The sequence below is a fragment of the Sceloporus undulatus genome, chromosome 2, assembly GCF_019175285.1.
Source record: "Sceloporus undulatus isolate JIND9_A2432 ecotype Alabama chromosome 2, SceUnd_v1.1, whole genome shotgun sequence".
Taxonomy (NCBI): Eukaryota; Metazoa; Chordata; class Lepidosauria; order Squamata; family Phrynosomatidae; genus Sceloporus; species Sceloporus undulatus.
This window is the reverse complement of record NC_056523.1, coordinates 276976882-276996455: the sequence shown is the minus strand read 5'-3', so window position 1 is coordinate 276996455 and position 19574 is coordinate 276976882. Positions and strand designations below refer to the sequence as shown.

At 38.0% G+C, this 19574-nt stretch overlaps 2 protein-coding genes across 8 annotated transcripts in view; one reads left to right on the top strand and one right to left on the bottom strand.

The window, feature by feature from the left end:
• The window catches only part of CAST (calpastatin), a 98490-nt gene extending 90428 nt beyond the window's left edge, over window positions 1-8062 (top strand). For 6 of the 7 annotated variants that reach the window (XM_042448317.1, XM_042448318.1, XM_042448320.1 and 3 more), the window contains 4 exons: window positions 93-185; window positions 4151-4225; window positions 5190-5251; window positions 6628-8062. In XM_042448317.1, the coding sequence (XP_042304251.1) occupies window positions 93-185; window positions 4151-4225; window positions 5190-5251; window positions 6628-6661 (264 nt within the window). In that variant the 3' untranslated portion in view covers window positions 6662-8062. The remainder of the gene's footprint in view (window positions 1-92; window positions 186-4150; window positions 4226-5189; window positions 5252-6627) is intronic. The other variant, XM_042448319.1, reaches the window with a different exon arrangement.
• The window catches only part of ERAP1 (endoplasmic reticulum aminopeptidase 1), an 83953-nt gene continuing 69165 nt past the window's right edge, over window positions 4787-19574 (bottom strand). The window contains 8 exon segments of the mRNA XM_042448314.1: window positions 4787-5217; window positions 10821-10981; window positions 10983-11006; window positions 11913-11994; window positions 12090-12230; window positions 15369-15530; window positions 15799-15983; window positions 18488-18644. Coding sequence (XP_042304248.1) covers window positions 10856-10981; window positions 10983-11006; window positions 11913-11994; window positions 12090-12230; window positions 15369-15530; window positions 15799-15983; window positions 18488-18644 — 877 coding nt within the window. The 3' untranslated portion in view covers window positions 4787-5217; window positions 10821-10855.

Here is a 19574-nt window from a genome sequence, read left to right as displayed (position 1 = left end):
CATTTTTAATTTTATAATCCTGCTACGATCATTGGGTTAAGCAGGAAATATAAATAAAAATTATTATTATTAAAACATTGTTTTTATTGCAGAAACCATCTGACGACTCAGCAGCTATTGATGCTCTTTCAGGAGATTTTGACAATTGTGGGAAACCACCTGTCTCACAGCAGTCTGCTACAAAGGTGAGGTTTCTTTCTAAAGTCATTTTTTCTAAAGTCATGAAAGTTCTGTTTTTTGTGATGCTGTTATAATTTAACTGGCAAGCCTAACTGTAGATAAAGATTGTAAAATGGGCTTGAACATACAGCAGTGAACAGGCATGGTCCCTCCTGTGAGAGCTCTTGACATACAGAGAGTGCAATCATGTCACCCTCTCAATCTTCTGTTTTACCAAGTTGATTATTCCCAGGTTGTTTAACTTCTCCTGATATGTTCTGTTCTCCATACTTCATCATCTTCCTTGTCCTCTGAACCAACTTGTCTATATCCTTCTTAAACTGAGGGCCCCAGAACAGAAAACAGTAATCCAGATGAAGCCTGACCAGCACAGATTATAGTGTGACAATCAATTCCCATGACCTGGAAACTATGCTTCCATTAGGGCAGGCTAAAATAACAGGCACTTTCTTTGTTCCATTATACTGCTGGTTCATGTTCAATTTATAATCAACAGTAATCCCAAAGTCCTTTTCACATGTAGTACTGCTGAACCATCCCACGACCTATGCCTGGATTAATGCTTCATTTTAAAAAAAACTATAACTGTGTGTGTGTGTGTGAGATGCGATGCATTGCTCCTACTGGTAGGATCAGTGTTCCCCTGGCAGATCTTAATGCTTGGGCAGTTATATAGAGATAGAGATGCCCATTGGTCTCAAGATCCCAGTCTGTTTATGGCTAACATTATCACCAGTACCTTGATGGGTAATCTCCAGTCTACACAGATTGGACACAAAAAAATATGGAAATTGTACTCCGATAAGAAAAAAGTATACAGATGGAAAGATGTGAAGTGTGACCTAGACATACTTGAACAGATAGCTGAATGATTACTGCTTTCTGTTCAATATTTTAAATAGAACAGTGACTTATAAATATGTTCTGCAAATTTAATGTTACTACTTGTCTTTGTGAGTGAAACATACCCAGTTCTTACTAATTGTGTATTGCTCTAAAGCACCATCTGCTTCTTGTACACTGTTTTTTCCTGTTTTTGTCATTACTGTGTAATTCTGTATGCCTACCCCTTTCATTTTAGGTAGGTTGAGGCTTGGCTACTTCTGCAGAAAATACTAAATGAACATCACTGCATTTCAAAGCAGTTCCTTCTTTCTAGCGAGAGACAAACTCTGGACTCTTTTTAACAGTTTCTTCCATTGGTAGCCTTGGCCTAGTTCTAATGATTCCAAAAAGTATTTGTTCTTTTACAAATTAAAAGTTCCAAAGATTGATAGATTTATGTGGTTGACCAGGCAAAACAGTTACTTTAGAAAAAGGGTAATTTATTTCAAAGCCTTTGTGTGAAAATAGAACACTGTTCAGTTTATTCAAATGGAAGTTGAAAGTTGCTCCCCCCCCCACTTTACATGTTAGATTTCTTAAGCACGTGTAACATAGGGAGAATATGCAATAAATACCCCATTACTACATCCATGCAGCTATTACCTACTTTTCTTTCTCACTTGTAAATCTGTTTTATCAGGTCTTAATCTTTTCAATGTGAATTCTGTTTACTTATGGGCAAAGAAGCTTGTCTCCTCATTTGACATGAACAGTGATCAGCTATTTTTCATGTTTCTTTGATCTTAATTGTTCTTGGCATATACCTCATGCATGCAGTCCTAATAGTCAGCTGTCTTACATTTAAAAAAAACCTTTTTGCACAATAAAGCTGTCTGAAGCAAGGGGCTATTTCTGGAACTGTCTCTTTGATCACTTGAATGCTAACATGTCTGTTGCATAAAGCAGTGTGTATTTACCTCTCCCTCCAATACACTATAAAATTAGTTCAACTAGGCTATTTTTCAGATGAACAGAAAATACCTCAATTTAAACATCTACAAATTGAGCCTGTAGTAAATTAGGTGCTCACTGTCATTCTTGGATGCACAGGGGAGCAGTCCACAGTTGTCTGGGATATATATATACAGTCATCCCTCCATATTTGCGGATTTGATTATTCACGGATTTCATTAATGTGTTCTCTCTAGGACTGTCTAGGTCCTCCAGTGCAACTCTGTGGTCAACTTTAACTAAAAGTTGCACTGAAAGACCAATTGTAGCTACTCCAGTGCCATTCTATGGTCAGTGTATGTTGGACATTGACCACAGAGTTGCACTGGAGGACCTAGAGATTCCTAGAGAGGTGTCCTCTCAGGTAAAAACAGTGTTTTTGTTATTTGCGGTTTTTCCATATTCACGGGGGGCCTTGTTCCCCTAACCCTAGCGAATATGGAGGGACAAGTGTGTGTGTGTGTGTGTATCCCTTTGTACCTAGAATCATAGAGTTGGAAGAGACCACAAGGGCCATCCAGTCCAACCCCCCTGCCATGCAGGAAATCTCAATCAAAGCATCCCCGACAAATGGCCATCCAGCCTCTGTTTAAAGACCTCTAAGGAAGGAGACTCCACTACACTCCAAGGGAGTGTGTTCCACTGTCAAACAGCCCTTACTGTCAGGAAGTTCCTCCTAATGTTGAGGTGGAATCTCTTTTCCTGCAGCTTGCATCCATTGTTCCAGGTCCTGTTCTCTGGAGCAGCAGAAAACAAGCTTGCTCCCTCCTCAATATGACATCCCTTCAAATATTTAAACAGGGCTATCATACTACCTCTTAACCTTCTTTTCTCCAGGCTAAACATCCCCAGATCCCTAAGTTGTTCCTCATAGAACATGGTTTCCAGACCCATCACCATTTTAGTCACCCTCCTTTGGACGCACTCCAGTTTCTCAACGTCCTTTTTGAATTGTGGTGCCCAGAACTGGACACAATATTCCAGGTGGGGTCTGACCAAAGCAGAATACAGTGGCACTATTACTTCTCTTGATCTAGACACTATACTTCTATTGATGCAGCCTAAAATCGCATTGGCCTTTTTAGCTGCTGTGTCGCACTTTTGACTCATGTTCAACTTGTGGTCTACTTGGACTCCTAGATCCCTTTCACATGTAGTTTCATTCTGCCAGGTGTCCCCCATCCTATATCTGTGCATTTCATTTTTCCGCCCTAAGTGCAGTACCTTACATTTCTCTTGTGTTGAATTTCATTTTGTTAGCTTTGGCCCAGCTTTCTAGTCTATTCAGGTCATTTTGAATTTTGTTCCTGTCCTCTGGAGTACTGTATTAGTTATTCCTCCTAATTTGGTGTCATCTGTAAATTTGATAAGTATGCCCCCAATTTTGTCCTCCATGTCATTGATAAAGATGTTGAATCACACGGCCCAGGACAGAACCCTGTGGGACCCCACTGGTCACTTCTCTCCAGGATGAAAAGGAGCACCCTTTGAGTTCGGCTGGTCAACCAGTTACAAACCCATGTAACAGTTGCCTTGTGTAGCCCACATTTTACAAGCTTGTTTGCAAGAATGTCATGAGAAACCTTGTCAAAGGCCTTACTGAAATCATGATATACTGTATCCACAGCATTTCCTTCATTTACCAAGCTGCTAATTTTATCAAAGAAAGAGATCATATTTTTTTGAATTCTGGGGGACACTTGCCCACCCCAAAACAACCATAAAAATTTGCATTGCATGACCTAATGTTTTCTGACCTCCAATGAGGATTCCAGTATATTAAAAAAATGCACCATGTCTATAGGAATTTCCCAAGACAGGAGCTACAAGGCCATTTTCATTCTGTTGAATTAGGTGACTCCCTCTACCCACTCTGTTTCTTGCCCCCCTACCTCCAGAACTGGTAGGAAGTGATATAACCCAAAGGATTGTGGGTTGCTCCTCTGTATTGTCCAGAGAATGTTCTGTTCTCAAACTCAACAAGTATCGGTACCCCCAGAATTTTTCACATTTTTTGGTGGATCGTAGCTTAGTAACCCTTTTCTGGAAACAAGTATTTCCCAAAGTATTAGCGTAAGTTGTATTTCAATCTGAACATTTGTATACTAAAGTCCTTTTTTTACCTTGGGTGTAGGATGAAAAAACAAAAGATACCACCACATCTAAACCAGCTAGAAAGGATGAAAAGAAACCAAAATCCTCTAAAAAGGTAATATAAAAAAAATAGAAAAAGGAAATTGCACAGTGTAGTTGGATCAATCACAGACCATTTAATGAACCTGGGCTATTTTAAAAATTTCTGTCTTCCAGTGCCTAGGCATTTTTCTACTACAGCTTAGAAGTCATGATTTTGTCCTTTTAAAAAATGGCACAGTGATTACCTCTGTAAAGTTGTTGGTGTGCCCAGCTTGATGAAGGTGGAAATACCAATTGGACAGTGGCACATAGAATTCATAATGTGTAAAACATTATGTGGATATCAAAGGAAGAGGAATATAGAAATCAAAATGTGTATGGTTTTCTTCTAGTAGAAGCACATGTATACTAGTTTGTATTACGATACCTTTCCTCCAGTGTTAGTTATTTCACTGTAAATTGAAACAATCTACTTTCACTTGTCTTGGCTCTTCTTACAATTATGCTATATTTTCACATCAGTGCCCTGAGTTTTATATGATCAATTCAGCTTTTAAATGTTAAATCAGCATTGTTGTTACTAATCATATATTTGGTTGAATGGAGAAAAGCAGGGATTTAGAACCAATAGTTCTCCAGTTATTCTTGACCTTTATTTCCAGTCAGCCCTAACCAGCATGGCTAGTTTTCAGGAATGATGGTAGTTGTCAGTTAATTCAATCTGGAGGGCCACAGTTTCAAGACCAGTTGCACATATGCATATAATGTTTCCAAGGTGATGTTGAATGATACATGGATATTTGATCTGTGATATTGCCAACAAGCTGTATCAGGAGGGCATAGTTTGGATGGGAAACAAATCCTTTATGATATCAAATGTGAGTGTAAAACATACATCTTGTCAAAAGCTGCACTCTCACTTATTCTTAACAAATGCAAGAATTTCAAGCTTTGTTTAACTGATTTGATAAATAGCTAACATTCATTGTATGAACTGAAAATTCCAACTCGTAATCTTGTTGTTTTGTCCCTGCAAGGCAAAAGAGCAGTCTTCCAGTGCAAAATCTGAGAAACAAAAAAAAGAGTTAAATGTTACCAGGTAAGAATTATTAAGCTGCTCATAGTATGTGTGTGCACATGCGCACAGATCCTTCCATTATGTAAGAAAGGTTTAGAAAAAATGGGTAACTTAGAAAAGCCAATTTTTAAACTTGCATTTTAGAGCTTTAGGGGAAAAAACAGAGCTTGGGGGAAGAGCAACTTGCATTATTTCATTTGATTCCTGCCATTTATGATGATTTGTTTGTTTTTGTTTAAAACAGAATTACTTCCTTTTTAAATTATTATTCCAAATGTGTTTTCTAAGTCCAGTTCAATTTTTTAAGGTAACAGTGCCTTTCAATTGATTTTTACACAATGTTTTTCTGTAGTTTAACTGTCACACAGAAGATGCATGCCCTTTAGTTTTGCCAAATGTAAAAACTAAATTTGACAAAATATTCACAAAAGAAAATCTGGCCAGCCAAGAACATATTTTAAAACCGAGCATATAGGTTGTGTAGGAATTACATGCGATATGTAACGGTTTGAGTGTTGAATCTGGAGACTAAGTTTGAAATCTCTGCGTGCCATGGAGACCCACTGAATGGCCTTGGATAAGTCACATTCTCTCAGCCTCAGAGGAAAACAAAACCAAACCTCCTTTGAACAAATATTGCCAAAGAAAATGTGATAAGTTGCCTTAAGAGTTACCTGACATGAAGGCACACAACAAAGGAATCACACATCCCTCCAGACATTGAAAAATTGCAGTTTCCACAAGCCCTAATAAGCACAGCCAGTGGTGACAGGTGGTAGAAGTTGCAGTCCAGCAATATCTGGAGGGCTACATGATTCCAATCCCAAATGCACATCATGTGAAACAGAACAAGACAGAACTGGGTTGATTTACATTTGTATAGAAGGCAGCTGTGTACATACACAAGATATCCTTAGAGCAGGGATCAAGGAACCTGTGATGTTCCATGATCTTGTGTTAAAACTCCCAACACTGGTCGTATTGGCTGGGATTAATGGAGACAATATCTGGAGTCCCACAGGTATCTTGTCCCTGCCCTAGAGGATGAACAGACATCTATAGCATCAGCATTCTTTGGGATTTATTGCTGTTGTTTGGTTCACCTGCAGCCCCTAGTTCCTTTAAAAACAAAACGAACAATAGTGTGGTTATAGTGCCTGCTTTTCCACCTGAGGAAATCAGTCATTAGTGGAGCAGCTCATGTTCAAGATGAACTGATGTGGATATTCTCACCAAATGGCTAACATGTGTAACATATTTGTTTGTGCTTTACTTGGATATTTTCATTCATCTATTTGAAACTGTTCTGTGTTTCACCTGATGAAGTCTATTCTATGAAGCAAGCCCTTTGTACTATCCTAAGCCTGTTTTCTCCATCTTTCTCTTTTTATCTCCAGCAGTGCAAAGAGTCTTCATTTTGCTGATGGATAGCTGCACTTGAACAAAAGCTATTTTGCAGAAGCAAGATAGTCTCCTGAGTGGTTTTCATATCGTGGTATCTGGATATTTTGGCATGCTATGCACTTTTTGCTATTTCCAAGGATGAACTAACTTTTTTCTAGTCATTTATTTTACTGTCCTTTTTTTGTAATTTTCTTCAGCTCTGAGATGGAAAGGATGCTTTATATTTGTAAGAAATATATTTCCTATAAATTTAATAGCAATGAAACAATCTGCAATTTTGCACATAATCTTCACATAGTGCCTGTAAATCTCAGTGAATTCACGAAATCTGTGTGCGCTTGCTCACTCTTTCTATATACTTAGTATAATTTATAGTTTAAAGCAGCAGTTGGCAACTGATGGCCCTCCAGACATGGGAATGCAACTGCTGTTGGTTTTGCTACACAGCTGATGGGAAGGGCTAGTGCAAATTGTCAATCCAATAACAATCAGAGGTCTATAAGCACCTAGCACTGCTTTAAACATTCTGGAATGCAACGAACTGGCTTATTATCTGCCTATTTAGGTCATTGGGTATGCCTTTGGGAGAATGGTGAAGGGAGTACCCATTTTGCAAGATTCCGAAGAAGAAACAGAATAGACTATCATTTCTTGTCTTTGGCTCCTTACAGTATGGTATTGAACATGAACAAGTGCCATTAGTATTTTCATTTTTTAAACTAGAGTGTTTCCTGTCACCATCTTCGGTGAACTTCGCTTTCCCTGCTAATGGCTTCCAATAAGAATATAATAGTGCATCAGAACTACTAAAGGATAGTGAAACTGTGGAAGGATCAGGTTAGCACTCTTTGGTGGACAAAGTATCATATAGAAGTCCAGCAATAACATATATCTTCCTACAAGTACACTGGTATAGATCCAACCCCAGATATTCAGAAGACACAGAGCAGCTTCTTCCTGATGTATATGCACAGAATACATTTGGAGGTAATTTGGCTGAAATGCATGTTCAAATCTACCTAATTTATCTTTTTTCACCTTTATATTCCTTGCAGTGAGAGGAAGTGTGGCTCTAGTACCGAATCTGAGTAGCACGCCACCCTTGACTTGTGGGATGTGGTGTTATTCTTTATTTGGTAAAATGGTCAAACGAGCTTTCTTGCTGTTTGATATACGGGCCAGCAATATTACCTTGCAAGCCCTTTTCATCTGCATTGGGGTGAACACAAGACAATGTCATTTTGTGCTATGGCTCTTGTTTATTTCTAAAGGAGCAAGGATGGGAGATGTTCTCCATGGATTGCATCATCCATCCTTAGGAAAATCAGAATTCACATTGTCCTTGAGAATTTATAATGTTAATACAGTACTGTATTTGACAGTCTGTACTGAAATTCTGTGTCATACTAATAAAGTTTTTGGAATGAATTAACTTGTAATTAAAACCTTGGTTTTCGCTAACGCATCATTATTGTTGGCACAATTGTGTACAAACAATATTTAGCCTTTGTGTTAGAAAGGCAGACAAATTTATTCACATCCAGCATATTTCCTTTGTCTCAGCCCATTTCACAGTTATACACGTAACCCATCCAGCAAACAATATTGCTGCATGTGCACTTGTTTAATCAAGCATTTACATGCAGTTCTGTGTGCACAATACTTAACAACCGTATTTCTCTGTCGGGGATGCTTTGGTTTAGATTTCCTGCATAGCAGGGGGTTGGACTGGATGGCCCTTGCGGCCTCTTCCAACTCTATGATTCTATGTGTAATTTTTATTTTATTTTATTTTATTTGTATTTAAACTATGCAGTTAAAACCCAGTTCTTCTCCATGATTACACCAATTTTGCAAAAATAAATTAGTTAAACTTGTTTTAAAAGTGACTGGCTTCTGCTGTCCGGGAGTTAAGCTGTATACCCCAATTGCCTAAAATACTGAATATTATAACACAAATCCAAATCACACTTGACTCTCTAATTACAGTATAAAGTTCATACAGCTCTTTGATTGAGATGTGGGCAATGGGGTGGTGAAGAACAATTGCTGTTTGGATAGTCATTTGGGTATGAATGTTTCAACTTCGATTGTAGTACCATCTCTACCAAGCTCTAGCAAACGATTTTAGACAAGCAACTTCTTCACATCTCTGTTTTGCCATCTGTGAAAACGGGAAACCAAATAGCTAACTGCAGAGAAGCGCTGTCAAGTAAACCACACAAAGAAGACCTGGAAGAATGATTAGTAATCTAACATTCAGATCTCAAAAGTATGTCCAAAGGCAATCTCTTTGAGCAATACCATTCTTCCTTTCCCTTTAACATGAAAACATTATAAAAGGAAAAGGAAAATATCAGTGTCTATAGGCAGAGTTTGCAGGTTTTGGAAGATCAGAAGAATATTAACAAAGAAGAAAGTGTTTGTGTAATGAAGGCATCCACCTTTTGATTATTCTTGTGGATTTCACTCAACAACTAGCATATACTTGATTAGTTCTGACTTTGTACTGATATAAGAGTTCTCATTCACTTGTGTCTGTGTATAATTTTTCCTTAATAATTTCCCATTCTAAGTTTTGCAGCATACTGGGTTGGAAATATTACACTTTTATACTGGCACCTTTTTCCAGAAAGGAAAACAACCAATAATGAATAGTACTGATTGTTTTTTGTGGTTTTTTTCAGGATATGTGGCCATGTTCTAGAAGATTTTCTTCCTGACATTTTGGCAGCATCTGTGGCTGGCATCTTCTAGAAACAGCAGGAAGAAAATCTTCTAGAATATGGCCACATAGCCTGAAAACCCCACAAAAAACCATGGATGCCGGCCATGAAAGCATTCAACTTCACAATAGTACTGATTGATTATATTGATCACTACTATCAAGCAAAGGATAATTTTTTGCCCATGAAGAGACTACAAACCTTTCCTTCTGTTCTCAGAATACTCCAGTTGAACACTCTGTGCAAAATGAAAAATTTAACTCTCTTGTTTTACAGAAGTTAGTTCCATAAACTATTAGTAAACCACAGTAAAGACTAACCTTAGTTTTTTCAGCTTGGCATATAATGCTAAACTGACATTGGAAGCAAAAACATCTGATTTATCTATGGCTGTGAGTCCAGACATTGCTTCAATCCATGATAATCTTATCATTCCTGTCCACATAAGCCCTAGATCTCATTTTGAGTGGAAGTTCCATGTTGCTTTCAAAGTCTAGCATTGGTAAATCCTGTTTTATTTTATCTGAGGCTCCTGCAAATGTATTTTAAAATACCGGCTACCAATGAGCTCAACTGAAGTATGTCTATAGAGGCAATTTGCATAGAGATAACTCCATTCCAAATGGTCGTTGCAGTTGCAATGAAAAATTTAGTGACTGTTGTAAGTACACTCGTCCCTCCCCATTTGCTGTGGTTAGGAGCACAGGACCCCTGTGAATGTGGGAAAACCACAGATAACAAAAAAACTACGTTTTTATCTGAGATAACACTTTTCTAGGAATGTCTACTCCAGTGCAACTGTGGTCAACATCTGCCAGACACTGACTATAGAATTGTGCTGGAGGAGCTACAAATGCCTAGTAGAGTGTTCTTTCTAGGAATCTCTAGGTCCTTCAGTGTGACCTTTGGTTAAAGATAACCATAGAGTTGCGCTGGAGGACCTAGATATTCCTAGAGAGAACATATTAATCAAATCTGTGAATAATCAAATTTGTAAAAGTTAAAGCCGCAAATGCAGAGGGATGAGTGTATATGTCCCATGTACACAAGCTGTTAATGCTATGTTCTTGCCTTTCAAAATATATTTATAGGCTCTGACTTGCATCACTAGAATAAACATAAATATTTGCATTAAGTTATCCAACTACAGTGGTACCCCGGGATACGAATTACCCAGCTTACGAATTTTTCGGGATACGAAAAAATCCCATAGGGATTTATTGTTTCGGCTTACGAAGGTTTTTTCGGGTTACGAAAAAACCTCGGCGCTATTTTCAATGGAGCCGCGGCTTTTTTTCCATTAGCGCCTATGGCAATTCAGGTTACGAAGGTTTTTCGGGTTACGAAATTAGCCGCGGAACGAATTAATTTCGTAACCCGAGGTACCACTGTATCTTATTTTCAGAATGTTATATTAATTTAGTTTGTAGGCAACATGTTTCATGTGTTTCAGAACTTACATTTCTTAATCTTGAAAGTAGGTCACACACAAATTTCACACATTACTATTGGTCTGTAACCATTTCATGATTTTTTCAAGGTTCTTATCCATCCAATGGATGTTTTCTTCAATCGTTTCTATGGCTTGTTGGACAGCACGAAGCTCTAAACTTTTTTTTGTCCAGAGATCCAAAGTAATTTTTAACCTGTGGATTTAAAACAATTACTACAATTCATTCTTGCATTATTACTGTTACTTGTAGTAGGATTTGACAGACAGCATGTTTTGAGCATTGGACTATGGCTCTGGAGACCAATTCCCTGATCAGTCTACTGGGTGACCTTTGGCAAATCACACTGGGAAAAAGCAAACTCTCCCTGAACAAACCTAGCTAAGAAAACCCTGTGATAGTAATCAGAAAACAACTTGAAGGCACAGGAGAACAACAAGAACTGAAAAGGAACAGATGAGGCTGCATCCTGATTGTGCAGTTGCTGCACATCCTTTATTGAACTAAAGTGCTTCCCAACAGACTTTTTTAACTTCAAAATAAAAAAAAAAAACATGGAACATAGCACAAATTATTTATCCTTCACTTGAACAACAATTACTCATTTTGCTGTTTGGGTTCCAAGACCCTTCAAGATAACCAGCCGGTGACTTTCAAATCATCTAATTTGTGGATCATCAGTCTATTAAATTATATTTGCCTCACTTCTCTCTGGTTTTGCTCACTTTTGCAATAGTACTAACAAGCAGTGGCTGTGCTCTGCTATTCTGCTTCCTAGTAGTTAGCTAATTCTTAATTACATTATCTGCTTTCCAAAATCCTAGCTCTGATTCAATGAGAGAAATCTATTCTTACTGTCAGCAATTAATCATTTATTAGAATACCTATATCCCTCCCTATATCCAGGGATCTCAGGATGGAGTAAAATTTTAAAGCTTTAATGCCTGATTTGGCTTCCAATAATGCTATTTTTTTTAGACCAGCTGAATGAGTTAGAACATTACTATAACTGAATTAAGGATATGTAAGCACCAATCAAAGTCTATATTTGTCCCAAATTAAAATCATGCAACCATATAAATGACATTATGACATACATACATCAGCAAGTTGAGCCTTTGTGGAATACTTATTTGTTACTCCAGTAATCATGTTTGCAATAGAATGCGAACCAAGTTCAAACCTACAAAGTAGCAATATGTACATTAAATAAATATTTGTATGGTTTAAAGAAAAACAGCAATAGAGTACTGAAAGAGTTTTAAGAACAGAACCTACTTTTTCACAAGAGTCTGCCAATTTTTCTTCAAAAACTTCCATGCTAACTGATAACCAACAGGATTCCTTCCAACACTCACAACAATATAAGGAAGATTCTGAGTCTTTATAATATCACCTTGCAAACCTTGATCCATCAACCTAATCAAAATCCAAAGACACCAAGCTGATGAGGAAATAAATACAGTTTCACAACTCATTTACATCATTTTCTGGAACCCAGTGTGTATAAATGATCTACTGTACAATCCTATATTGGAAATAAATAACAATTTAATGGAGGGTTGTTATGGTTTTGCAGAAAGAATTGCAAAGTAGTTCAGAATTTTGAATGTTATTCAACCATCAATAATAGCAAACTTTTCAGGTACAGAATAGAGGTGAACAACTACCACAGGGACAGTGGCCATCTTTAGGTTGCCAGCTGCTTGCTGGTCACACATTGTATGCTTTTCTTTTAAGGTTTTATTTAGAATACAGAAAAAATAGCTATATATACATAAGGTAGATTTAATAACAGCTGGAATTAATTAAAATTATTCTTAATTCAATACTACTAAATTAAATAAAATTCCTCAACTTGTATTTACATATAAATGAACCTCAAACTGACTTAATTTAATTTAATATGATATTGACTTGATATTTAACTAAAAAGAACTAATTTGACTAGGATATTTAGTATGATACAGAATATCAACTTGGCAATAGTACATTTAGTTCCTTTCACACTGACTGGAATGAATTTAGTGGCTGGCCATCAAATTTCACCAGCAAACCACAATGTCTTTTAAAAAAGTGAAAATTTGGGAGGCAGAAAAAGGGTTGAGGGGCTATATGCATCCTATGGGCTGAACTTTGCCTGCCCCCATGTAGATTTATGATTTACATTTTTTTAAAAAAGGACTTTAGGGATGGCCATCAGGTTAAAGAGAGACAATAATAAACAATGCACTAATAACACAATGTTGTACCCTATTTCCCAATATAAAAGAACATGTTGCTGGTTTTTCTGTTTTGTCAATTGTAATCAGTCAATGGTATGACAAGTTAAGCTACTTAAGAAACTATGGACTCTTATAACAACCAAAAAAAGATCAGCCTAACAACCTAAAAAGACTGGAAATGATCAATATACAGTCAGCACTCCGTATCCACAGATTCTTTATCCATGGATTCAAGCCTCCACGGTTTGAAAATATTTTTAAAATGTATAAATTGCAAAAAGCAAACCTTCTTTTTGTCATTTTATATAAGGGGCATCATTTCACTATGCCATTGTATTTAATGGGACTTGAATATCCACAGATTTTGTTATCCACACAGGGTCCTGGAACCAAATCCCAGGGCCCACTGTACATCCCCATTCATGAAAAGGGAGTCAGAAAAGTCTGCAGCAACTATAGAACCATAGCATTAATATCCCATTCAAGCTCAGTTATGCTCAAAATTCTGCAACATACAACTCCAAACATACAGTGCTCCCGCATCATATGCGGGCACACTTTACGCGGCTTTCAGCATATGCTGAAAGCCGTGCAGGGAGGAAGAGGCGGCACATCCCATAGGAAGTAATGGGGCTTGAGCATATGCAGAATTTGTTTTACGCGGGAGAGTCCGGAACGGATCCCCGCATAAAGCAAGGGGGGCACTGTACATGGAGAGAGAAATCCCAGAGGTACAAGTGAGATTCAGGAAAGGAAGAGGCACTAGGGACCACATTGCAAACTAATGGCTAATGGAGTGCACCAAAGGATTAAAAATCAATAAATCATCATGTGCTTTATAAACTACGGCAAAGCATTTGACAGTGCATATATCAGAAAAAGCTATGGGTGACTCATAAAGACATGGGAGTGCCACTACATCTGATAGTCTTGATGAGAAATCTGTACTTAGGACAAGAGGCTACTGTAAGAACAATACTGTACAGAGAACTAGACTGCTTCCCAACTGGTAAAGGGGTAAGGCAAGGCTGCATTCTATCAATCTATTTCTTCAACTTATATGTAGAAAATATACAATGAGTATGGTTAGAGTCGAAGGAGTGAAGATAGGAACAAGGAACATCGACAATCTAAGATGCAGATGACACCATACTTCTAGCAGGAAAAATCACAGATCTGGAAGAATTATTAAGGAAAGGCAAGGAAGAAAGTGCAAAGGCAAGCTTGCTGCTTTCCATAAAGAAAACAAAAATAATGACTATGAAAGAGCTACATAAATTCAATTATTATATTATTATATTTATAACCTGCCATTTTCTCAAAACTAGGACTCGGAGTGGCTTCAAATTCAATCTAGACAATAAGGAAAGAGAAATAATAAAAAAGTTCCCATGCCTTGGATCACACTGATCAGAATGGAGACTGCGGTCAAGAAATCAAAAGTCTAAGAATGGGAAGGTTAGCTATTAAAGAATTAGGCAATATATCCTTGAAGAACAAAGACATACATCTGAACATTAAAGTTACAACCATCCAAGCACTATATTCCCGTCACCATGTAAGGATGTGAGAGCTGCACAGTGAAGAAAGAAGCTAAGAAGAAAATAAACTCATTTGAGATGTGGTGCTGGAGAAGAATACTGAGGATACCATGAACATCCAAAAAGACAAACAAATGTACCCTTGAACAGATTAAGCCTGAAATCCCCCTGGAAGCCAAGATGATCAAATTGTGGCTGTTGTATTTGGGCCACGTCATGAGAGGGCACAACACATTTGAAAATACAATAATGTTAGGAAAGGTATAGGGTAGTAGAAAGAGAGCAAGACTGCACGCCAGATGGGCAGACTCAATTAGAGAAGTCATGGATCTAAATTTACAGGATATGAGCACATCAGTGAAAGACAAAGGGTCTTGGGGTGTCTCATCCACAGGGTTACCATGAGTCAGAGTTAACAGTTAACAACAACGAACACAAGAAAATAAAATACCCAGTAGATATTTTGTTGGATTTTTTATCAATCCAAATCTGTCAATGTTTGTGTATATACATGATGGTAACAGCAAATAATTCTACTAGTTCTCCAGAGCATTGGTGTTCAAAATTTCCATTTCACCTGCAATCTCACCATCTTATTTCCAACTGATTTCTCTAGCATTATTTGCATATATATTTTACAAAACTATCTGATGCATCTCATGGACAACATATTAGTGGGTTATAACCCCAAATTCCACCTGCATATAGTTAAAGTTCCACACATTAAATCTGTAGTGAAAAATATAATTGACATTCTTCAGTTTTTCTTTAACATACTGCTCTGTACTTACCACTGCAGCTTTTCTTTATTTTGACTGAGACTAAGAACAGCTTCAATCACATTCTTTTCAGTACTGAACTCAGGCAGCTGGTATTTGCTGAAAAGGAAGTCCCAGCCCTCATCTGTCTGTGTTCCAACAGCATATACTGCAAACTTGATATCACTGGGTAACCTGGAACAAATTGGGCTTCAAGTTACATTCTGATGAATATCTTAAATTTTGTTTTTAAAAAATTATGGATGCAGCTGCAAACTACTACCCCCTTCAAGACATCAACACTGTGGATCTACTGGGAAGATAATGTTCAAATCATTCTCCCCCATTTCACAGTTACGTAACAACTGGGGTCACAGCATCTGTGGAATGACATTGTGTGCTTTTATCCTGTAAAGATTAAGAATGCTATACAGTACTAACATGCTAAAAGTGAAACACTTACTTTAGAGTTCCATTGGATGTCTTCCATTTCATAAAATATTCTTTTGCTTTGTTCACACATGGTTGGTACTTGCGCACACAAGCAAACATAAGAAGGGTGCTCCGAAGTATTCGCTCTGACATTGTGCCTTCATCATCCCAAGACTGTGCATCAATCATGTTTTTAAACAGATCGACTATGTATCCCTAGATTGAATTCATAAAGAAACAAATCACAACAAAGAGTATTGCAAGATGTCTCAGAGAAAGTGTTAAATCAGGTCAGAACATGTATTCCTATATTTCAAGGAAGGAAGATAGTTAATAATCAAACTGAAATAGCACATTACAGCAGCAAGTGTTTTCAATAACCATAGTATTTGAATGCAGAAAGTGTCCTGCAGAAGAATCCACCTTGACTACTACAGTTCTGACTGAAGTAAAACTTATGCAGTCACATACTGTAAAACCTCTGGCTTTATTGCATTTCCATACCTACATATCAGAGGTGTAATAATTACCTCATTGTAATCTACACAAAGGGCAACACTTTGTGTGTATGTGTTCCCCCACCCCAATAATGAAAAGGGTTCCACCTCTCAACATATTCAAAGCTTCTAACCACACAGTTTTAGCCTACAGTAAAGTTGTCTCTCTGGATTCATGACTTTGGGATTCCAGATCTGATTATTCGCAAGTCCCTAGTTGTGTGCGCGTGCACTCCTCCCTCTCTATCCCTCCTAGGCTTTTTCCCTGTGAGTGAGGGAAAAGCCGAGGATGGAGGGAACAGTCACACAGCAAGGGACTAGAGAATAATTAAGCTTCCTCAAGCCTTGGGACTAAAGCAGGAAGCAGCCAGTGCGTCCTTCTTCCTTTGTTCCCAAGGCTTGAGAGAGGTCCAGGAATCTCTCAAACCTTGGGACTGAAGGAGGAAGCGGACATCGTGCTTTCCTTCCGTTGTTCCCAAGGTTAAACAGAGGCCCAGGGATCTCTCTCAAATCTAGGAACTGAAGGAGGAAGTGACCAGCACGCGCTGTGCTGCCCTTCTAGCACCTCAAACAGCTTGCTAGAACTGTTTTGAGGTTTCAGAAGAGAAACACATACGCATGCACTAGTCCCCCCCCCCCATTATTTGTGAATTTTTTGGATTTGTGAGGGTTCTCTGCCCCTAACCCCCATGAATCTGGAGGGAAGACTGTAGCTTCTTTCTTTCTTTGCCTTGAAAAAACGAGAAAAGATAGGTTTTGAAGCAAGAACTACAACCACATACCCCATACTATTCTTGAGTCCTGTTGTCATGGTCAGTTCATCTCAAAAATAAATTTATAAATAGACAGAACCTAGTAGAGCAGGTGGAAAAACACATACATTCCCCACCCACACACAAAAGTCTTCTATTCATAGCAATAGAAAGATTGTGTGTGCACTTGACCATGGTGTTTCATGTACAAGTTAGCTGTTACTTTAGCCTGAATACTATTCTAAAACACATTTAATTTCGTATTCTGTAAGCTCTTTACACGACGTGTTAGGACAAAGTTTTATTATACCTGTCAGCCTGCTGTGATTGGAAACTTACCAGATGAACTTCACTAAGAGTAAGGTTTATATTTACAAAATACCATGGGTGACAAGGAATGTATAAAAACCTGGTAGGAAATGGCAACTGGCAGGACTTGTCTTAAGGGCTGAGTGTGCGTGAAAACAACACTGCCTTAGAGAAACAGGATCTTCTGCTGACCTCTCTTCATCCACTTCATATACTTACATTGCTATATGACAGGATTTCATTATATTAAATCATTGTGCATCCAGAGCAGCCAGCCCAAAAAACCTACTTCCAGGCATCATGTTCTAATGATGTTGGGAAGCCAGCTTGAAGCCACTTGGCTGCTCAGACATGGGTGGCTTCATGACGCTCTGGCCGTACCGCATTTACATGCCGCATGCCACCAGAACGTAATAAAGTCTCCATGGGGCTGCAGCAAGGCTGGCAAAGCTGGCTTTTCCCTGGCCAAAAAAGAAGTTGATCTACTCCTTTTTCAGCCAGCCCCAATCTGTCTTCAGAAGGGGTGTCTTTAAGCCGCCCCTCAGGGCTGTCTGTTCCAGCCCATGATTTAAAAGAACCAGCTATTTGTAATATATTGTTTCAATGATTTTATTAATGTTGGCTTGGTCATACAAAGGATTTTCACTGGTGGAGAGAAAGAAATTATTTCTTTATTTCCCCTTGAAACCTCTTATGCCTATGAACATGTGCCCCAGAGCCTTGATATCCTCAGAAGACAACACTGGATCCCTCCTTTCCCTCAGCTAACACCACTAAATTCAGTTCCATGAACTGAAGGGTATCTTTTGGTCACAGAAGGGAAATTCTGGATTTATCCCTGTGTGTCTATGTGTAGTAAAATCCACCGACTGCTAAATTTCTGGTCAATTTCAATAAGATTTTCTGACTGCTTTGTACAGTTCCCCTCCTTGCTATGTGCTTATGTTGTATTCCTAATCACTTCCGTTGGAACCTGCCTATTAAGTGGCTCTACATATTGTCTACTCCACTTATTATATAATGATGCTTCAATCTTTTCTGATTGTTGTTTTAATTCTACAATGGGCAACAGCTAAATTTATAAGTTTCTGGCACCAAAGCTATACATGTGAGTGAATAGCCTGCAGGTACCATTGCTATCTGGACTCCTTCTCCAAATTACCTTTAACTGATGTTCAGTCTTACTCATATCCCTCTTCTCCAGCAGTTTGTACAAAGGTATCAGTTCATCCAATCCTTGAAGCACAGGAATATTTTCACATTCATATTTTAGGTATAATGTCAGATCAAGAGCTTTGGTAATACACAGCTTTCCAGCACTGTGGGGAACAGGAAACATAAGTCATATAAAAAATGTTTTAAGTGACTGAAATATTACTATATAAATAATTTTCTAATTAATAATACATGTTTAAAATGTACTTTCAATCAATGTTTATGTTGCTCATAAAATATAAATTATTGTAACATACTGCCCAATGTGGATGAGGCAACACACCACATCAACAGGTGTATATTTATTGAAGTCATTCTAAACAAAAAGTAAAATTAGGATATGACATCAAACTACAAGCTTCTTGCAATGCCTATGCTAAATATCATGAGGGCAATTTCTAAGGTGGGGTGGGCAACTGTATGGGGGGCCAGGGGATTATTCTCTGTACTCTCCCCCCCATGTGCCATTCTCCCCCAGCAAGACAAAATACCTTCATTTCTTTCTGCAGCCCCTGTCAAAATGGTAATTAGAAGTAACACCACATCCCTTCCTGCTGCCATTTTGAGAGGGACCACAGAGAAAAATGCAGGTATTTGAGGGTAATATGGAGCTCAGGGGTGCTTATGGGGATGTGATTATATTTGATATTTTCAGGGAGGCTTTCTGCATGGTATGTGTGCAAAAATTGCCCCAAATCATTCCAAATTTATTTTAAAAATTGGTAGGGAGATTCATGAAGTCTTGGAGTTGAATGTGGCCACAGGCTGCACTTTCCCCTCCCTTTTTCGGGGGAAAGCCTTCTGGCTTAACAGAAACACAATTAATTATTATTATTAAACTTTATTTCTATAGCGCTGTAATTATACACAGCGCTGTACAAAGTTGGTAAAATTAAGAGTAAATAAAAGCCTGCCCAAGGCGTACATTCTAAGATAATAACAATTAAAAGAGGAATACTGTAGATAAAATTACCATATAGAAAGAAAAAAAAACAGATTAAAAACATCAAATATCAAACAAATCACATCCCATC